Here is a 14481-nt window from a genome sequence, read left to right as displayed (position 1 = left end):
TCACAGAGCCACCGTGCTGACGGTCTGTGGTTGCTCTGAGCTCCCGGGCGGCTGCCCCCGGGGCTCCAGAGCAGCAGTGTCCGATCCGTCCGAGGAGCTGGGGACGAAAGGAGGACAGAAAGGTACGTAGCGGAGCCAGGGAGACGAGGCCATCAGAGAGCCGAGGCCCCAGGGAAGGCCGTACACCTCTCCGCTCTCCAGAGTGTTGCTGGAGTCTTCCTCGTGAGCCTTGTTCCAGGCCACGATGCCTCGCTCGCGCTTTGTTCCTGTTGGGGGCACAGAACGTTGCTGTAAAAACACGTCAGATTTTCTCCTGTGTTAATAATCATATAATTGATGTGTTATGGAATGGAAGATTGCGTTTCATTATAGCTTCATATATTTACGATGGATTCCCTTCATTTCAGTACGGTATGTGAACATATTGCTCAGTGGCCTGGCCTTGTGGTTAGAGTTTACTTGTCACCAGAAACATAGACTTGTTTACAACGCACAGACATGCATTCAGTTCTTGGACTGAGGAATCCTTTTGTAATTTGGCAGCGCGTGCGTGCGTGCGTGCGTGCGTGTGTGTGTTTGAATACCTGGTATGGTGTTGTCCAGTATGAAGCCAAATATACCTCCTACAAACATACTGGTGGTCAGAAGGACCTGCAGCATCTGGTCCAGTTCTACCACACCTACACATTGTATAGAACAATACCAATATTTATATCTGGTCCAGTTCTACCATACCCATTGTATAGAACAATACCAACATTTACACCTGGTCCAGTTCTACCACACCTAATTTTTGTCTATTATCAAGCATAATTTACAGGGACCAAAAACTGCACTCAGTAAAATATGGAGCGTTAACTTGTGATAGAGTGATTGGATTCCAATTATTTCATCAGGCTTGAAAACTAGCTTGAGATGGATTTTGTGTGTAGTTTATGAAAACAAGGTGTAATGTCCATCATGAATCGTGGCTATAGTAATCTGCTTATAGAACCATTAGACTCAGGTACCTGTAGCAATGGCGTTGGGGTTCTTTATTATCCAGTTTGGGATGACCAGGCCAGAGAACATGGCGAATCCAAAGATGAATATGTTTCTAGAAGAGTTCATGTCTGCATACTGAACAATTACATGAAAACAAAGGAGGCTTGTCAATCATGTCAACACAATGATATCATTGCTGTTGTGCAAAAACCTCAAAAACCTCTTATTTCCTTATTTGGACTTTTCCGTTTTTTATTTTTTTGAAAAAGATTAAAGCCCTACTTCGTTGTACAAGAGTGTCACATGAAAGGATAGCCGATCTACATGTTGTGAACTTGTAGATCTGCTATTTTCACATTTTTTGTGAGGTTTCTACCCGACAGCATCAAATCTTAGTTTAAACATTTGGAGCATTGTTGTTTTATGTGATAAATTAATTTCAGAAGTTGCATTATTCACCTGCAGATTTGCAACTCCAGCAGCAGAAATGACCCCAAACATGACCATGAACATGCCTCCTATGACGGGTGAAGGGATGGTGGTGAAGAAGGCCCCGGCCTTACCAAACACACCCATGAGAACCATCAACACTCCACTGGCTACTATCACCATGCGACTGCCAACCTGCAGGCAGACAATCACAATGGGCCAATTCACTAAGCTGTTTACACCCATGGGTGTGAAGTAATTTTCCAAACTTCCCACGTTAGCAGTCTAGAACAAGGCATTCTAATGACATACAGCAAGCTTTGATCCCATAAAGGGCATTGTTGATCCAGGCAACAACATGTGCGTTCCTCGCAGTTTGCAAGGCCCTTAAGTCTGCATCTGAGCAAACTTGAGAAAGAGCGGCCCTCTGCAAAATTCACAGACAAAAAAATGATTACTGAATCAGACTACTAATGTCGGAAGTCTGGAAATTTCATTTACACCCAACATATGGGTGTAAATGGGTGTATGGGTGTATGTGTTAGGGTTGTCCCGATCCGATCGGAAAATCGGGGGCGATCACGTCATTTTCAAATGATCGGAATCGGATCGGTAGCAAAGAAACTCGATCGGGACAACCCTAGTATCAATTTTATATCCATATGATATTAGACTGGATATGTCCCGATCCGATCACATAAAAAAGTTAGTTATACTGTGGATTTTTGTGGAGTGTGCATGTGGTGGCAATTTAACAAAAGTGGTCCTCAAAGTGGGGTCTTTGGAATAAAGAGGGGATTCTGGCTGGGGATTTTGGTGGGCGTCCCCCGCCAAAATGCTATTTCACAGTAATTCAGTTCACTTGAAATTATTACAGTACAAAAACATTTACAATATCATGACCTTAAGAATGTAATTCTCAATTCTGACATACAGACAATTAATTTAATTTAATTTGAGCCAAAACATATTTTCACACCCGGTTTGAAGTAGGGGGCAGGCCCTAATGACGGTCAATTTGCAGGTCTGTGACATTAAACGTTTTAATGACTCGCACACTTCCTCTGAATTATCTATGCAATAGGTATGCTTCTAGTAGCGGAGGAGTTAGGGAGAGATACTGTAAGGGTGATTTTACGCCTACAGGTGTGTAACTCTGAGAGAGACTCTGAGAAATGCACCTGCATTTGGTTCCATTTGCACATGCACTCTCAGAGTTATGGAGGTCCTTGAAATTAAACGGTACTGTGCTACACAGGAAATGGAAGAGAGCTTTATAATTGGTATTACACATATCTTGCAATGGCTACTAGTCTATTGTTGCCTCTGCAACCCCATGGATGGAAGGATAGATATTACAGTGTGCTCACCTTAGTGACCCCCAGCGCTCCAACATTCTCGCTGTATGAGGTTGTTCCGTTTCCTGTGCCCCAGGCCCCAGCCAGCAGGCAGCCCAGTCCCTCGATGCCGATCCCCCTGTTGATGGCATGTTTAGGGGGAGGTGGCGCGCCGGACAGCCTAGCACAGGCGTGGTAGTCACCCACGGACTCTATCATGGAGGAAATCACGCCGGCCAGGATGCCCACCACCCCCGCCAAGCTCACAGTTGGAACGCCCCACTGACCTGAGGTTGGATTTCAAACATACAAGTGTCACTGCATGCACAGGAACATTACATCCACCTTATCTTCATACAATTGGTCCTCTCCTTATTAGTGCAGTGCTCATTTTAAGATGGCACAATATTGCTTGTCAACAAACGCTTTGTCTCGGAGGTGGGATGTGGACAGTTCATAAACCCATCAATGACATTATCGAATAGGATTCCAAGCTCATAGGAACTACTGTACCGTATGTACAGCCTTTCTCTTCCTGGAATGTTTAATTAGTACACTGAAACAGAGGCCACTGTTGCTGCATCAATAAATGACAGGAAAGTCTTTCAATTTCAATACAGCAATGCGTTGATATGAAGAAGAAAATGTACTTTGTAATAAGTACATAGTATTTTTAAAAGCATGTGCTTTTGAATACTTTACTCCATTACTGTACTCAAGTAAAAATGTGACTAGGCGACTTTGACTTGTAGTTGAGTAATAGTTGATTAGGAGTAGGATATACTTTGTGACTCAAGTACTCAAGCACATGGGGTCATCGGCATGTTGGCTTGTGGTTGACATTTTTGTTAATTTTTTTTGTCACAGACATATAGCCTACAAAATGACCAGACAATAATAATGACCATATAGCAGGTCTATAACTCTGAGAGTGTTCAAATGGAACCAAATTGACACTTACGGGTCCATTTGGTTCTATTTTTCTAAACTCTCAGAGTCCTTGCAAATAAAACGTTTGATAGCCACTATAGTACTAGTTGGACTCCACTATGCCATAGTGTCGTCATAAATAACTGTCATACATATTCTGAAGAAAACCTGGAGACTGACATTCAGTAATTGGGTCTTATGATCAAAATACAAACATTATAATGGTGTCCAAAAAAGGTCAAGTCTTTGCCACTGACACATGTGTCCGTGTACGGACATATTGGTGACCCCTGACTGGGCCATGACTGGGCAGCATCCTCTTACCTGGATAAGGGAACCTGAACCAGGGGGCGCGTTCCAGGATGTCTCCCTGCAGATCAGTGCGGGCCAGGAAGCCATACTGCTCAGGGTTGGAGGGCAGCGCATCATAGACTGTTAGGATGTAGCAAACGAGCCATGACACTGTGATACCCAGCAGCACCTGCAGGAGGAGCCAGAGCACTACCGTGTGAGAGGTGAAGTCTTAACTACTTTCCCCCTGGCATTGCTGTGTCATTAGAGGTGAAAGTAAAAAATAAATAATAATAATTATATATTTCTCTGTTTTGGAACCTTGGTGTCCACATACTTCTATAATTAAACCCCAGATGCTATCCAAGTTCATCTGTAAGACTGTATCGACCTCAGGAATGGATTTCCTATACTCACTGGGAGAATCTGAAAGACGTAGAGGCGAGACATGTGCAGCTTCTTGTCCTTGCTGTATGTGGGGAAAGGCAGAGCTATGTGACGGAGGTACTGGGAGAACAGGATGATCAGTGATGTGGTCCTGCATGTGTGGGCCGGAGAGAAGATTGACATTAGATGATAGATTGGCAAGATTGCAACATACAAAAATAATATTTTACATCAGTAGTTCGCAAACGTTTTCATGTCAAGGATCCCAAATTGAAAAAAAGTTAAATGATTTTCCTGGGGACCCCCCAGCTGGAACACCTCCAAGGACCCGGGGGATCCTGGGCCCCACTTTGAGAACCACTGTTTTACATGATCAATTTCTATATAGTACAGGATTATTCTACCCAAAGCCAAGTGGGCAGAGAGAGAAATGTTTTTTATTGGCTTTACAACCCTAATACTTCACCATCCTTTTGATGTCTTAAATTAGTTTAGTATCTACTTGTAAAGTTCTAAAGATATTGATGAAACTGCAGGCATGGTAATAGGGTATAAATAAATACTCACATGGCAGAGATGCCCCAGTGATTGCCAGCTTTGATGCCAGCAGAGTCAAACAGAGACAGTCCAATGAGCGAGATGGTGGGCGCGATGGTGAGAGGCCCGATGAAGCGCATGAAGACACCAATGAGACCCGAGAAACCCACCACAACTTGGAAGATGGAACCTACCATGATGGAACCCTGCACCTGTAATCAGAGACGACATTATTGCATGATAATTAATTCAATCCTTTGTAATCAAAGTTGTTTCTGTGCTAAAAGAGATCTGCATCACTGTAATAATTATTTTATTATGCGGAACGGAGAAAGTGTTAAGTCTTTCTTTTAAGCGATGGATAAATCGGTAAAAAATATCAACATTTTTATTTGAGTCAGCGTATGGTGTGATGATGCAGCGTTACGGGCAGCGGTATAGCCTAAAGGTTAGAGGAGCGCGCTTTTTTATGGAAGGTTCCCAGTTTGATTTTCTGTACACTCACCCCTCCTCCAACAACACTGAAGTGCCCTTGCGCAAAGCACTGAACCCCCAACTGCTTCAGTGGAGCTGCTCAGTGGCCAGTATAAGACTAGTTGTACTTGTCAGCTCCCAGGTTTTAGTATAGCCTTGTCTAATATATACTGTACATTTTGTAGGCCTACACGAAATCGCTTCGCCAAAAATAGCCGATCTACAAGCTCACACAACACGTCACATCGCAAGACATATTATGAGCTTGTAGATCGGCTACTGTATGTGGCTGAAAGTGAGCACTCTGAGTCCCGGCTTACTCACCGCTCTCATTCGACTCTGCCACACCTCGATGAACTCTGTGGAGGAGGTGTTGACCAGACTGGCATTCTGGGTCCAGGCGGGACACGTCCACTCTGGCATGGACAGCATTGCCATGGAGGGAGCCAGCAACGTGAACGTACCTCCTTGAAGAATGGGCAGTCTGCGGACATAAAGGAGATATGAGGATTAAGTTACAGGTGGACAGAGGGAGTAGTTCAGATACATGTAGTAGAGTTAACGGTATATTAATGGGGTTAGGACTGGAGTCTCTAATGATGGGTCTCCATGGCTGGTATAGTTCAGTCCTGCTGAATGTGCTACGCTGTTTTCATCACCCTCTGTAGGGCCTTATGGATGTGAGTCCATTTAGAGACAAGGAGAAAAGTGTTATCTAATTAAGAATCCTGACCAATATGAATGATATGTAGCCTTGCCATCTAGACTAGTTCACGCAAACTCATGAGGTTTTCATTATGCCATTATGTTGCTGTGTATGCTACTTGTTTACAATTTGTTTATGTTATTTAGATAGAATAATACTGTTTGCTTGACCACAAACACATGACCATTTACACGTTTGTTGACTAGGGTTCATTCATGCCATTTTCTCTGATCCTGCACTTTGGATAGTTCATGCTTATGGGCAGCAGAGGCCTTCAAGGAACCTGTCACCTCACTTATCAAAACAGAGGATCACTGTTGGTCAGAGTCAAAGTGCAACTCCACCCAGTAAAGCAAGCAACCGTCACTCCTGTACTTTATTTTCTAAGTCTCGTGCATGCCTCCCCCCTCTCTCTCTCTCTCCCTCTCTCTCTTCCCCTCTCTCCTAATGATTGATAAAGGGGTTGATTTGAGTCTTGTGAGGAAACCAGCGAGATCATGACTCTCTAATCAACTGCTGTAGGATAAGTGGAGTGTAAATGGTGTGCTCTGTGTCTGACCGCACGGTTCTGCCCACTCTACCATCTACAGCAGACTGTAATAAAAAAAGGGAAAAAAAGAAAGAAAGAAAAGAAAACATGGCCTTCGGTGACCCGATCGAACCTAAATTTAACAGCGAAACAACTAGTACTGGAGACTTGGACAGGAACGAAACAGAAAGGTTGGCAGCGTACTGTATGCTGTGCCACAGGCTAGCGGGTAAATGGGCCTTTGTATTGTAAAGTTAATTACCCGTCAAAGTGAATTAGGTTGGAATTAAAGTAAAAACCTTTCAGAGGGTGTGTTTGTCCTGAGGCAAACGTGGTGTCTGTGCATGGTCTCTAAAACGATGCATTGCTGTTCCTCACAGTCGACCGCCAGCTTTTTTGGAGAGAGACGAGAGGCGCTGAAGCAGGGGAATGTGGATTAAGCAAGAGCTAAGATTCCAACCTTAATAAGATGGAAATTCCTTCCCTAATCCTAATGTGACACAAATATTGAGCCAGGTGGCCGTGTGTGTGCAGGCAGTATGTATGGTTTGTTTAGTGCTGTGAAGAACTGTGTAGGTTCATCAAGGCTATACAAAACACAATCGGCGGGAAACAATTTACATACTTTTTGTGCCTGTTGTCTGGATGTCGCTGTAAACAACTGATGCAACTTGAAGACTGTATAGGTCGAAACATGTCGGTTGAATAACGTTTTCCTCCTTTTTAACTATTAAGTGTGCCCGGATCTCCGCTTTTTTCTATAACTGATGTAACTTGTTGTGTTTGTGTGTAGGTTCCGTTTTAGGGGCACCGCACTGCATGGTTCCATTCCCTCTACTATATTTTATGTAAATTAATTGTATTTTATTTATTTAGCACACATTTTTAAAGCAATACAAAAACAGCATAGAGGCCTCTATATGTAGCATTAATAATGCATTAATATTACTGTATGATTTTTAATTGATCCAAAATACTAATATTTAGTTTGGGGTATCATATCTGGGAATGGTATACAGAATATGTCGTCTGAGACTAGTGTGTCAAAAGTGTTTCCATTGATGGTTTAAATACCAAAATATGTGCTCGGCACGGTTCATTAATTTCATGCTTTTTTTCTCCTTAAGCTCTTAAAATGCATCCTGTGCATGCTGCCACACTGACGTATCCTCTTATAACATAGCAACTGGAATGTGTCACAGAGGTTAGGAAGGAACACTACACGTTGTATTGAACTGTTCAGCTTCATTAATCATAAAGTACAGTTGTTAAATGAATGGCGTGTTTATTCGCCACACAACACAAGGCTGCAGAATCAATATGATACCAGGACATTCCACAATGTACATGATCATAAACGACGACACAAACCCAAATATTCATCATCCAAACACCCCTAATGCAATGTACACAGACTGGATATCATCTGGCATTTTGGATATGATGATATTATGATATGGTATTGAAGTGTTGTCGTCCTGGTTTTAATCAAGCCCCGATTTATACTTCCAAAGATCCTCTCTCTACAAGATGACAATTCTACACAAGGTGACGTGAGCTTGCAAATCTGCTGTTTTTGCTATTTTTGAAAGATTTTTAAAAGTTAAAATGGAAATTATATTATTGTCCCAAAATCGATTTAGATGTATTTGGAATGTTCGGCAAGCCCCACCACACAAACACACACACACACACACACATACACGCAACAACGCACGCATGCATGCATGCACGCACGCACGTGCACACACAGACAGACATACACACACACGTGCGAACTCACCTTATACCAAAGGTGACCTGCAGTAGTGTGCAGATGCCAGACACGAAGAAGATAGTGCTGAGGAGTTGGCTCTGTGTCAGTCCATCGTGCTGCAGACACAGTCCCTGGGACAGGATGAGAGGGATGGCGATAAGCCCCCCGAATGCTGTGAAGCAATGCTGCAGAGAGAGAGGACACACATGCTTTAGAACCTTTTTATTTTATGGTGACCATAGGTCGCAGTTTACTATGAAAACCTGCATCTCCCGCCAGTCAGTCCGTCGGTCATGCCTTGTGACACACTCCATATTCATATATGGCCAATACAGAATTAATTCCATATGTTGATCTGACCTCATCAAACCCTGTACACTCAAGACACTCAATGTATGGCCACTTTGGCCAGTACAGAATTCATTCCATATATTGATCTGACCAGTTGATACAACACATGGATCTCCATATGTGGAGCTCGACTATCATCACCTGGATCTCCATATATGAAGATCACGACACTGACCTCATCAAACCCTGGATAGCCATACATGGAGAAGACTGGATCATCACCTAGATCTGTATATATGGAGCCGGCCAGCAAATCTATATCTGACCTCACTGACCCCAGATTAATAGTTTAACCCCTGCTTCTTAACTGTGCCATATTAAGAAGCTCTGTTGTTTCAGCACGACCTCGCCCTTTAGGGCTTCTCGCCCTCAGGGCGTCTTACTGGTTAATGCTCTCATACTACAGTGTCACACAAAAGTAGCAAAAATAGCCGATCTACAGGCTGAATGTGTCGCATCGCGATTCACATTCTTTTTCTTCTTCTTCTGCACTAAATCACCTGGTGACCTATGATGACACGTCACTGTTTTACTGGGAAGTTGGAGGTGAAGAAATTCCTCAGAAAAAGGTAGTGAAAGAAGGGGAAGCGTACCAGGTCTATAATCAGTCGAGTTTAAGGTTGGATAAAGTAAGAGAACAGAATAAAGGTAACTGTGAGATAGGAATTAGATCAGTGGTTCTCAACCTTTTAAAGCTCTGGACCACTAGCATATTTCAGATGAATAATGACCGCTAAGGACGTGATAATTGGTTGTGCGTCGTATACAGGTATTTTATTTAATTCCTTTTTAAAACATTTTCCCAATAGATAGACCATCTGCAGTCTGCAGACCTAATTACACTACACTACACTACAGACTCAAATCACTCTGTCACGGTTGCACACTGTTATTATGTAGTGACGTCCTAGTGTTTCCTGTTTTCTCTTGTTACTGTTTCCTGTCTTGTCTCACCTCCCTGCGATTACTAGTTTTCTCCACCTGTGTCCTGTTAGTCTCCCAGCCAATCCCTGTGTTGATTGTTATGTCTGTTCACCTGTGTATTGTTATCCTGCGTCTACTTAGTCTTAAGCCCTCAGTTCCTTGTGTTCCCTGCCAGATCTTAGATGTTGTTGCAGTGTTCAGTCCTAGTTATGTTCTCGTAGTGTTCTTTGTATTCTCCTGCGTTCTCTTGTGTTTTGGAGAATAAATCACCTACATTTGACCTGCTCTGTCTCCTGACTGTCTGTTTCTGCAATTGGGTCCTACATCTCTTGAGTCGCACCGTGACATTCTCAAACGTTTTTGACTCGGGTCACCCCTGTAAATAACCTTTTTCATCCATTTGGCACCCCTGAATTACATTGATACTAGCACCTTATATTTATTGTTTATGTCATATTACGCTACGTAAATATGTAAATCTTTCCCCCTGAGATACAATATGTCATGAGGAAAACAAAGTATTCTGAGGCACCCACTTTGAGAAACCCTGCATTAGTAGCACCATGGAACATTGTTTGAGAAACAGTGGGACGCATATACTGTAGGTCTGCAGGTTGATTCTTAGTCAGGGTGGTGGTCCCCATGGTTAACAATCAGTTTAAAACCCCTGTGCTCGGGGAAAGGTCATGAGGTCGTTGCACATTCCATAGCCTCGGAAACCCAGAAGTTTTTATTTCCAGGGAGAAATTACACATACACATTCCATGGCAATGAAATGAAATGAAATGAAATGATTACTATATTTACCCAGGGTATCTGGGCTAAGCTCAAGAACTTGTTTCCAGCCAGGCCCTGCTCATAGAACATTTCATCGTAGTGGTTCAATGCCTTGTTCAAGGGCACTTCAGCGGTGGTAATTTTAACGTGTCGGACCGCTGATTCGAACTGGCGACCTTCCGGTATCAAGACCGCTCTGCAATCCGTTCGGCCACCGCTGCCACTTCCAATCCAGCCAATAGTTTTCAAGACAATGAAGACATTTTAAATGGAACCAAACCAACCGACCAATCAATTTCCAGCGTCACCCTTAAATCCTTGATGCTATCGTCGGCACAAAATTAAAGTGGGATTACAGACATTATTGGTAGATTGTGTTGCAGACTGTATCAAAAGCACTACTATACTGTATGTCAATAGTCTCTCACCACCTATTTGCAGCTGGCTAATTGGAGCTAATCTCACATCCGTGTCTATCGTGTAAATGGTCAATTATCATAACTTCTAAAAAATAACATGACAAGGGATCTGTCATGAGTACGAAATTACTCCATCTCAGCTGACTCTATTTCACTGTTTTTTTTCTCCATTTCTTTTTTGTTTAAACCAAATGTAAATGAAAGGGTGAATTGAGGTGCCCATGTGACGCTGTGGTCATTTCCAGTCAATTTGCATCCTTACATCCTCCCTCAGCAACCTGATTAGTCAGGGTAGTGGTTATCCAATTTATTACCTGGTTAATCTAATCATGGATGGAAACCCACGGCTCAGTATCAACCTAAGGACTCGTCACTGTTGCCGATGTACCTGAATGCCCTAAGACAGGGATGGGCAACTTTGACGATGGAGAGGGCCACTATATTTCCACACTCACTCCAGAGGACCACATTGCATATTACTGTCATAGCAAAAAAAATCTATTTGAATCCTGAAAAGTAAATGTTTTATTTAATTTCATATGCTAACTTTATAAACTAAATACAAATACATTGGACATCAAAAAGACAATAACATTTTAATACTACTCATTAAGCTTCTAATTTAGACTGAAGTAATAAAGCGGGTCATGTCTGCAAATCAATACTATATCAGTATTCTGATATTATCGCATGTGGCCCCCGGGCCGCCAGTTGCCCATGTATGCCCTAAGACAGGGGTTCTCAACGTTTTTGGCCTGGGACCCCCAAATTGACTGCTACAATAACCTTAATAATAGAGACAGTACACCATAAATAACCAGATATAATCATTAGGGAAGGTGTATGCATGTACTATGTGTACTATATGTAAACTCTTCATTTCTATTTTCCAGCCATTCAGTTGGGGGGAAAAAATGAAAATAATTTGGGGACCCCCCAAAATAATTTGGCGACCCCCCCGAGGGGGTGGACTGCACAGTTAAAAGGGTCTACCTGAATGCCCAGGATGATGCACAGGTACCAAGGGGGCACGTCTGTCACACAATAAACCAGTTTGTCTCTGTGTTCCTCGGCAGAAGTGTCAGACTCCTGTCCATCTTTCTTCTCTGGTAGATCACAAAAATGTCCATCAAGCTGCAATGTGGAAAGAGTCAAGGCAAAAATGTCACTTATTGTCAAGCACAACATTGGATTTGCTGTGAAGATTCAGGGTGCTTGTGTGTGTTATAACCAGGATTTACAGTAGTACAGCTGCACACATCAAAAGGAAAAACACATGATACAAGTTACCACCAAAACAAATCTTTGACAAAATGTTAACCAGATAATCTCTAAACTATCACGTATTACAATGCAGCCTTGACCTTCCAGCAGACACCATAACGTGTGAATAATCCCTTATCGCATCTGGACGAGCAAAGAGGTTGTGGCTGAGATAAGACTTTAAAGCGAATGTATATGCTGTCAGTGTACAGTATGTTTATGCATTGAAGCTACAGTAAAACGTTAACATATAGCCTATAAAAGTTTGAAACCCATTATCTTAGTCAACATCGTAGATAGATCGGTTTAACATCACCACCAACTGAGTGTAAAAATAAATAAATACATTTTTACACTTTCTGGGTTAAATCTAGATCTTGCAAGAGTGTACGTGAGCTTGTAGATTGGCTATTTTCGTGTTGTTGGATGTGGTTGGACCTTCTGTTTTCAGTGAGTCACTCAAACACAACAGGGGAATGTTCCTAAGCGTGGATGATCAGGCATGTAAACACACTGCATTCTTTCATATCCATCACAGCTTGCTCGATAGAAATGATTAACCTCCCATGACGTCACAGCAAACAATGATTATTCAGTGTGTGTGTGTGTGTGTGTGTGTGTGTGTGTGTGTGTGTGTTGCATTTAGGATATTGTGATATTGTGGACTGGTTAGTCTTAAATGTATTCATCCTTCCTTCATTTTCATATATATATATACAGTAAGTGAGACTAAGAAAAACAGATAATTAGCTATAGTATATACTGTATATGTGAAAAAGTTGTTTGTTATGGCCTACACTATAGGCCATAATATACCTTTTCACATATCCTATGATTTGTTCACAGTGTAGGCCCTACACAGTATAGGTGCTACAAATCACATGTCAACACTTCTCTAAGCAGCTTTTCATAACCGCCCGACCCAGATTTTGTGTACTCACTGCAAATGTGAAGTTGTCCAGTCCATTGCTTTCATTGACCGGAGCCATAGCAGGGTCGGCCAGCCTACAACAGGCTCAGGATGAAGCCCGATGGAACGCTATGGTCTTCTGAGATGATGGAGAAGAAGAGAGACCCGCCCGACCACAGAGCAACATTCACAGGATGGAAGGAAGGAATGCTATGCCTGGAAATGACCCAGTGACGCTCAGGAGCACACACAGGGGAGGGCGAGAGAGAGAGAGAGAGAGAGAGAGAGAGAGAGAGAGAGTTTAGACACGAGACTAGTGTTGCTGCTGATTGTTGGTGGAATGGGTCGCTGGCTGCGGTAACTCATGTGAGCTCAATTACAACAGTAGCTACAGCTGACCTGACCTACAGAAGGGAGAGTACACCCCCCCCCCCCCCCTCCCCTCCCCAAGACACATCTACTGTAGCCTATGTATATCTCTCTCTCCTATGTATGTTTTTATACCATGAGGAGTTGAGGACAAGGGTCCTGGAATAATTGTTGTCGGGGAGAAACCTCTTCACTCCATATTTTAACTTTTTGTGGGGTTTTTGGTAAAATAAAGGCCCTACTTGATCACACTACAGCGCCACACAAAAGCATCAAAAGCAGCAGATCTACAAGCTGAAACACAGTTAGAAGAGGCATGTTTTGAGCTTGTAGATCAGTTGCTTTTGCTATTTTTGAGTGGTGTAAACCACTCCTACAACTGGCTTTTGTGTGCATCAAAAAATGACCATGGTTGCTGTGTTCAAAATAATTTCTGACGTAATTAAATCACACCCGGGTGAACTGGATGACCGTAGCAACCGTGGTCATTTTCTCTGCACAAAAAAAGCCAGTTGTGAAATCACATCCAGGTGTGATTTCATTACGTCAGATCAGAGCTGATCATGCTATATAAAACCTTACACCACTCAGTTCACACGGGTGTGATTTTTTGTATTTAAATCCTGAAAAGTAACGGTTTTGGAGATGTGAGGCTTCCACCCGACACAGACGATAGTGTATAAAATCCAGGGCACCCCATTGGCTCACCTGGTAATAGTGCGTACCATATAAATAAGACTCTCTCTCTCTCTCTCTCTCTCTCTCTCTCTCTCTCTCTCTCTCTCTCTCTCTCTCCCTTGTTGTTACTGTCTCTGTCTCACTTTCTATGAGAAATAAAGCAGAAAATCCAAACAATATGGCGCCGATTGCCTTGCAGGGGTTTTCGACTGGTTGTCCGTCCACTCCGACTGTGGAGGTATTGCATGTGGTCCCTGATCATGCATTCAGTAATGTAGGAACGTGAAGTGAAGTTGTCAGGCAGAATTCCCAGAGCTTTAGTCAGCTTACAGTACATCTTTTGTAACCTAGCTATCTATGTGACAGAATAGTAATTTCATGCTGGCATACCTGTACAGGGCAAGGTTCGAGCCAGAAAATGACATAGGAC

At 42.7% G+C, this 14481-nt stretch overlaps 1 protein-coding gene across 1 annotated transcript; it reads right to left on the bottom strand.

Moving 5' to 3' along the window:
- On the bottom strand, positions 1–13169 carry slc23a4 (solute carrier family 23 member 4; the record flags this gene model as incomplete). Its single annotated transcript, XM_079502197.1, has 12 exons — positions 13036–13169; positions 11825–11965; positions 8388–8545; positions 5694–5853; positions 4926–5107; positions 4389–4509; positions 4005–4161; positions 2784–3037; positions 1444–1608; positions 1011–1119; positions 585–680; positions 1–266 (listed from the first exon to the last, which is right to left on the bottom strand). The coding sequence occupies exons 1-12, from the start codon at positions 13081–13083 to the stop codon at positions 1–3; spliced, it is 1857 nt and encodes a 618-aa protein (XP_079358323.1). The 5' UTR covers positions 13084–13169.
- Between the last annotated feature and the right edge of the window lie 1312 nt (positions 13170–14481).

The sequence above is a fragment of the Electrona antarctica genome (genome assembly GCF_951216825.1).
Source record: "Electrona antarctica genome assembly, chromosome: 5".
Classification (NCBI taxonomy): Eukaryota; Metazoa; Chordata; class Actinopteri; order Myctophiformes; family Myctophidae; genus Electrona; species Electrona antarctica.
The sequence above is the reverse complement of the archived record's forward strand: the minus strand, read 5'-3'. Positions and strand labels throughout refer to the sequence as shown.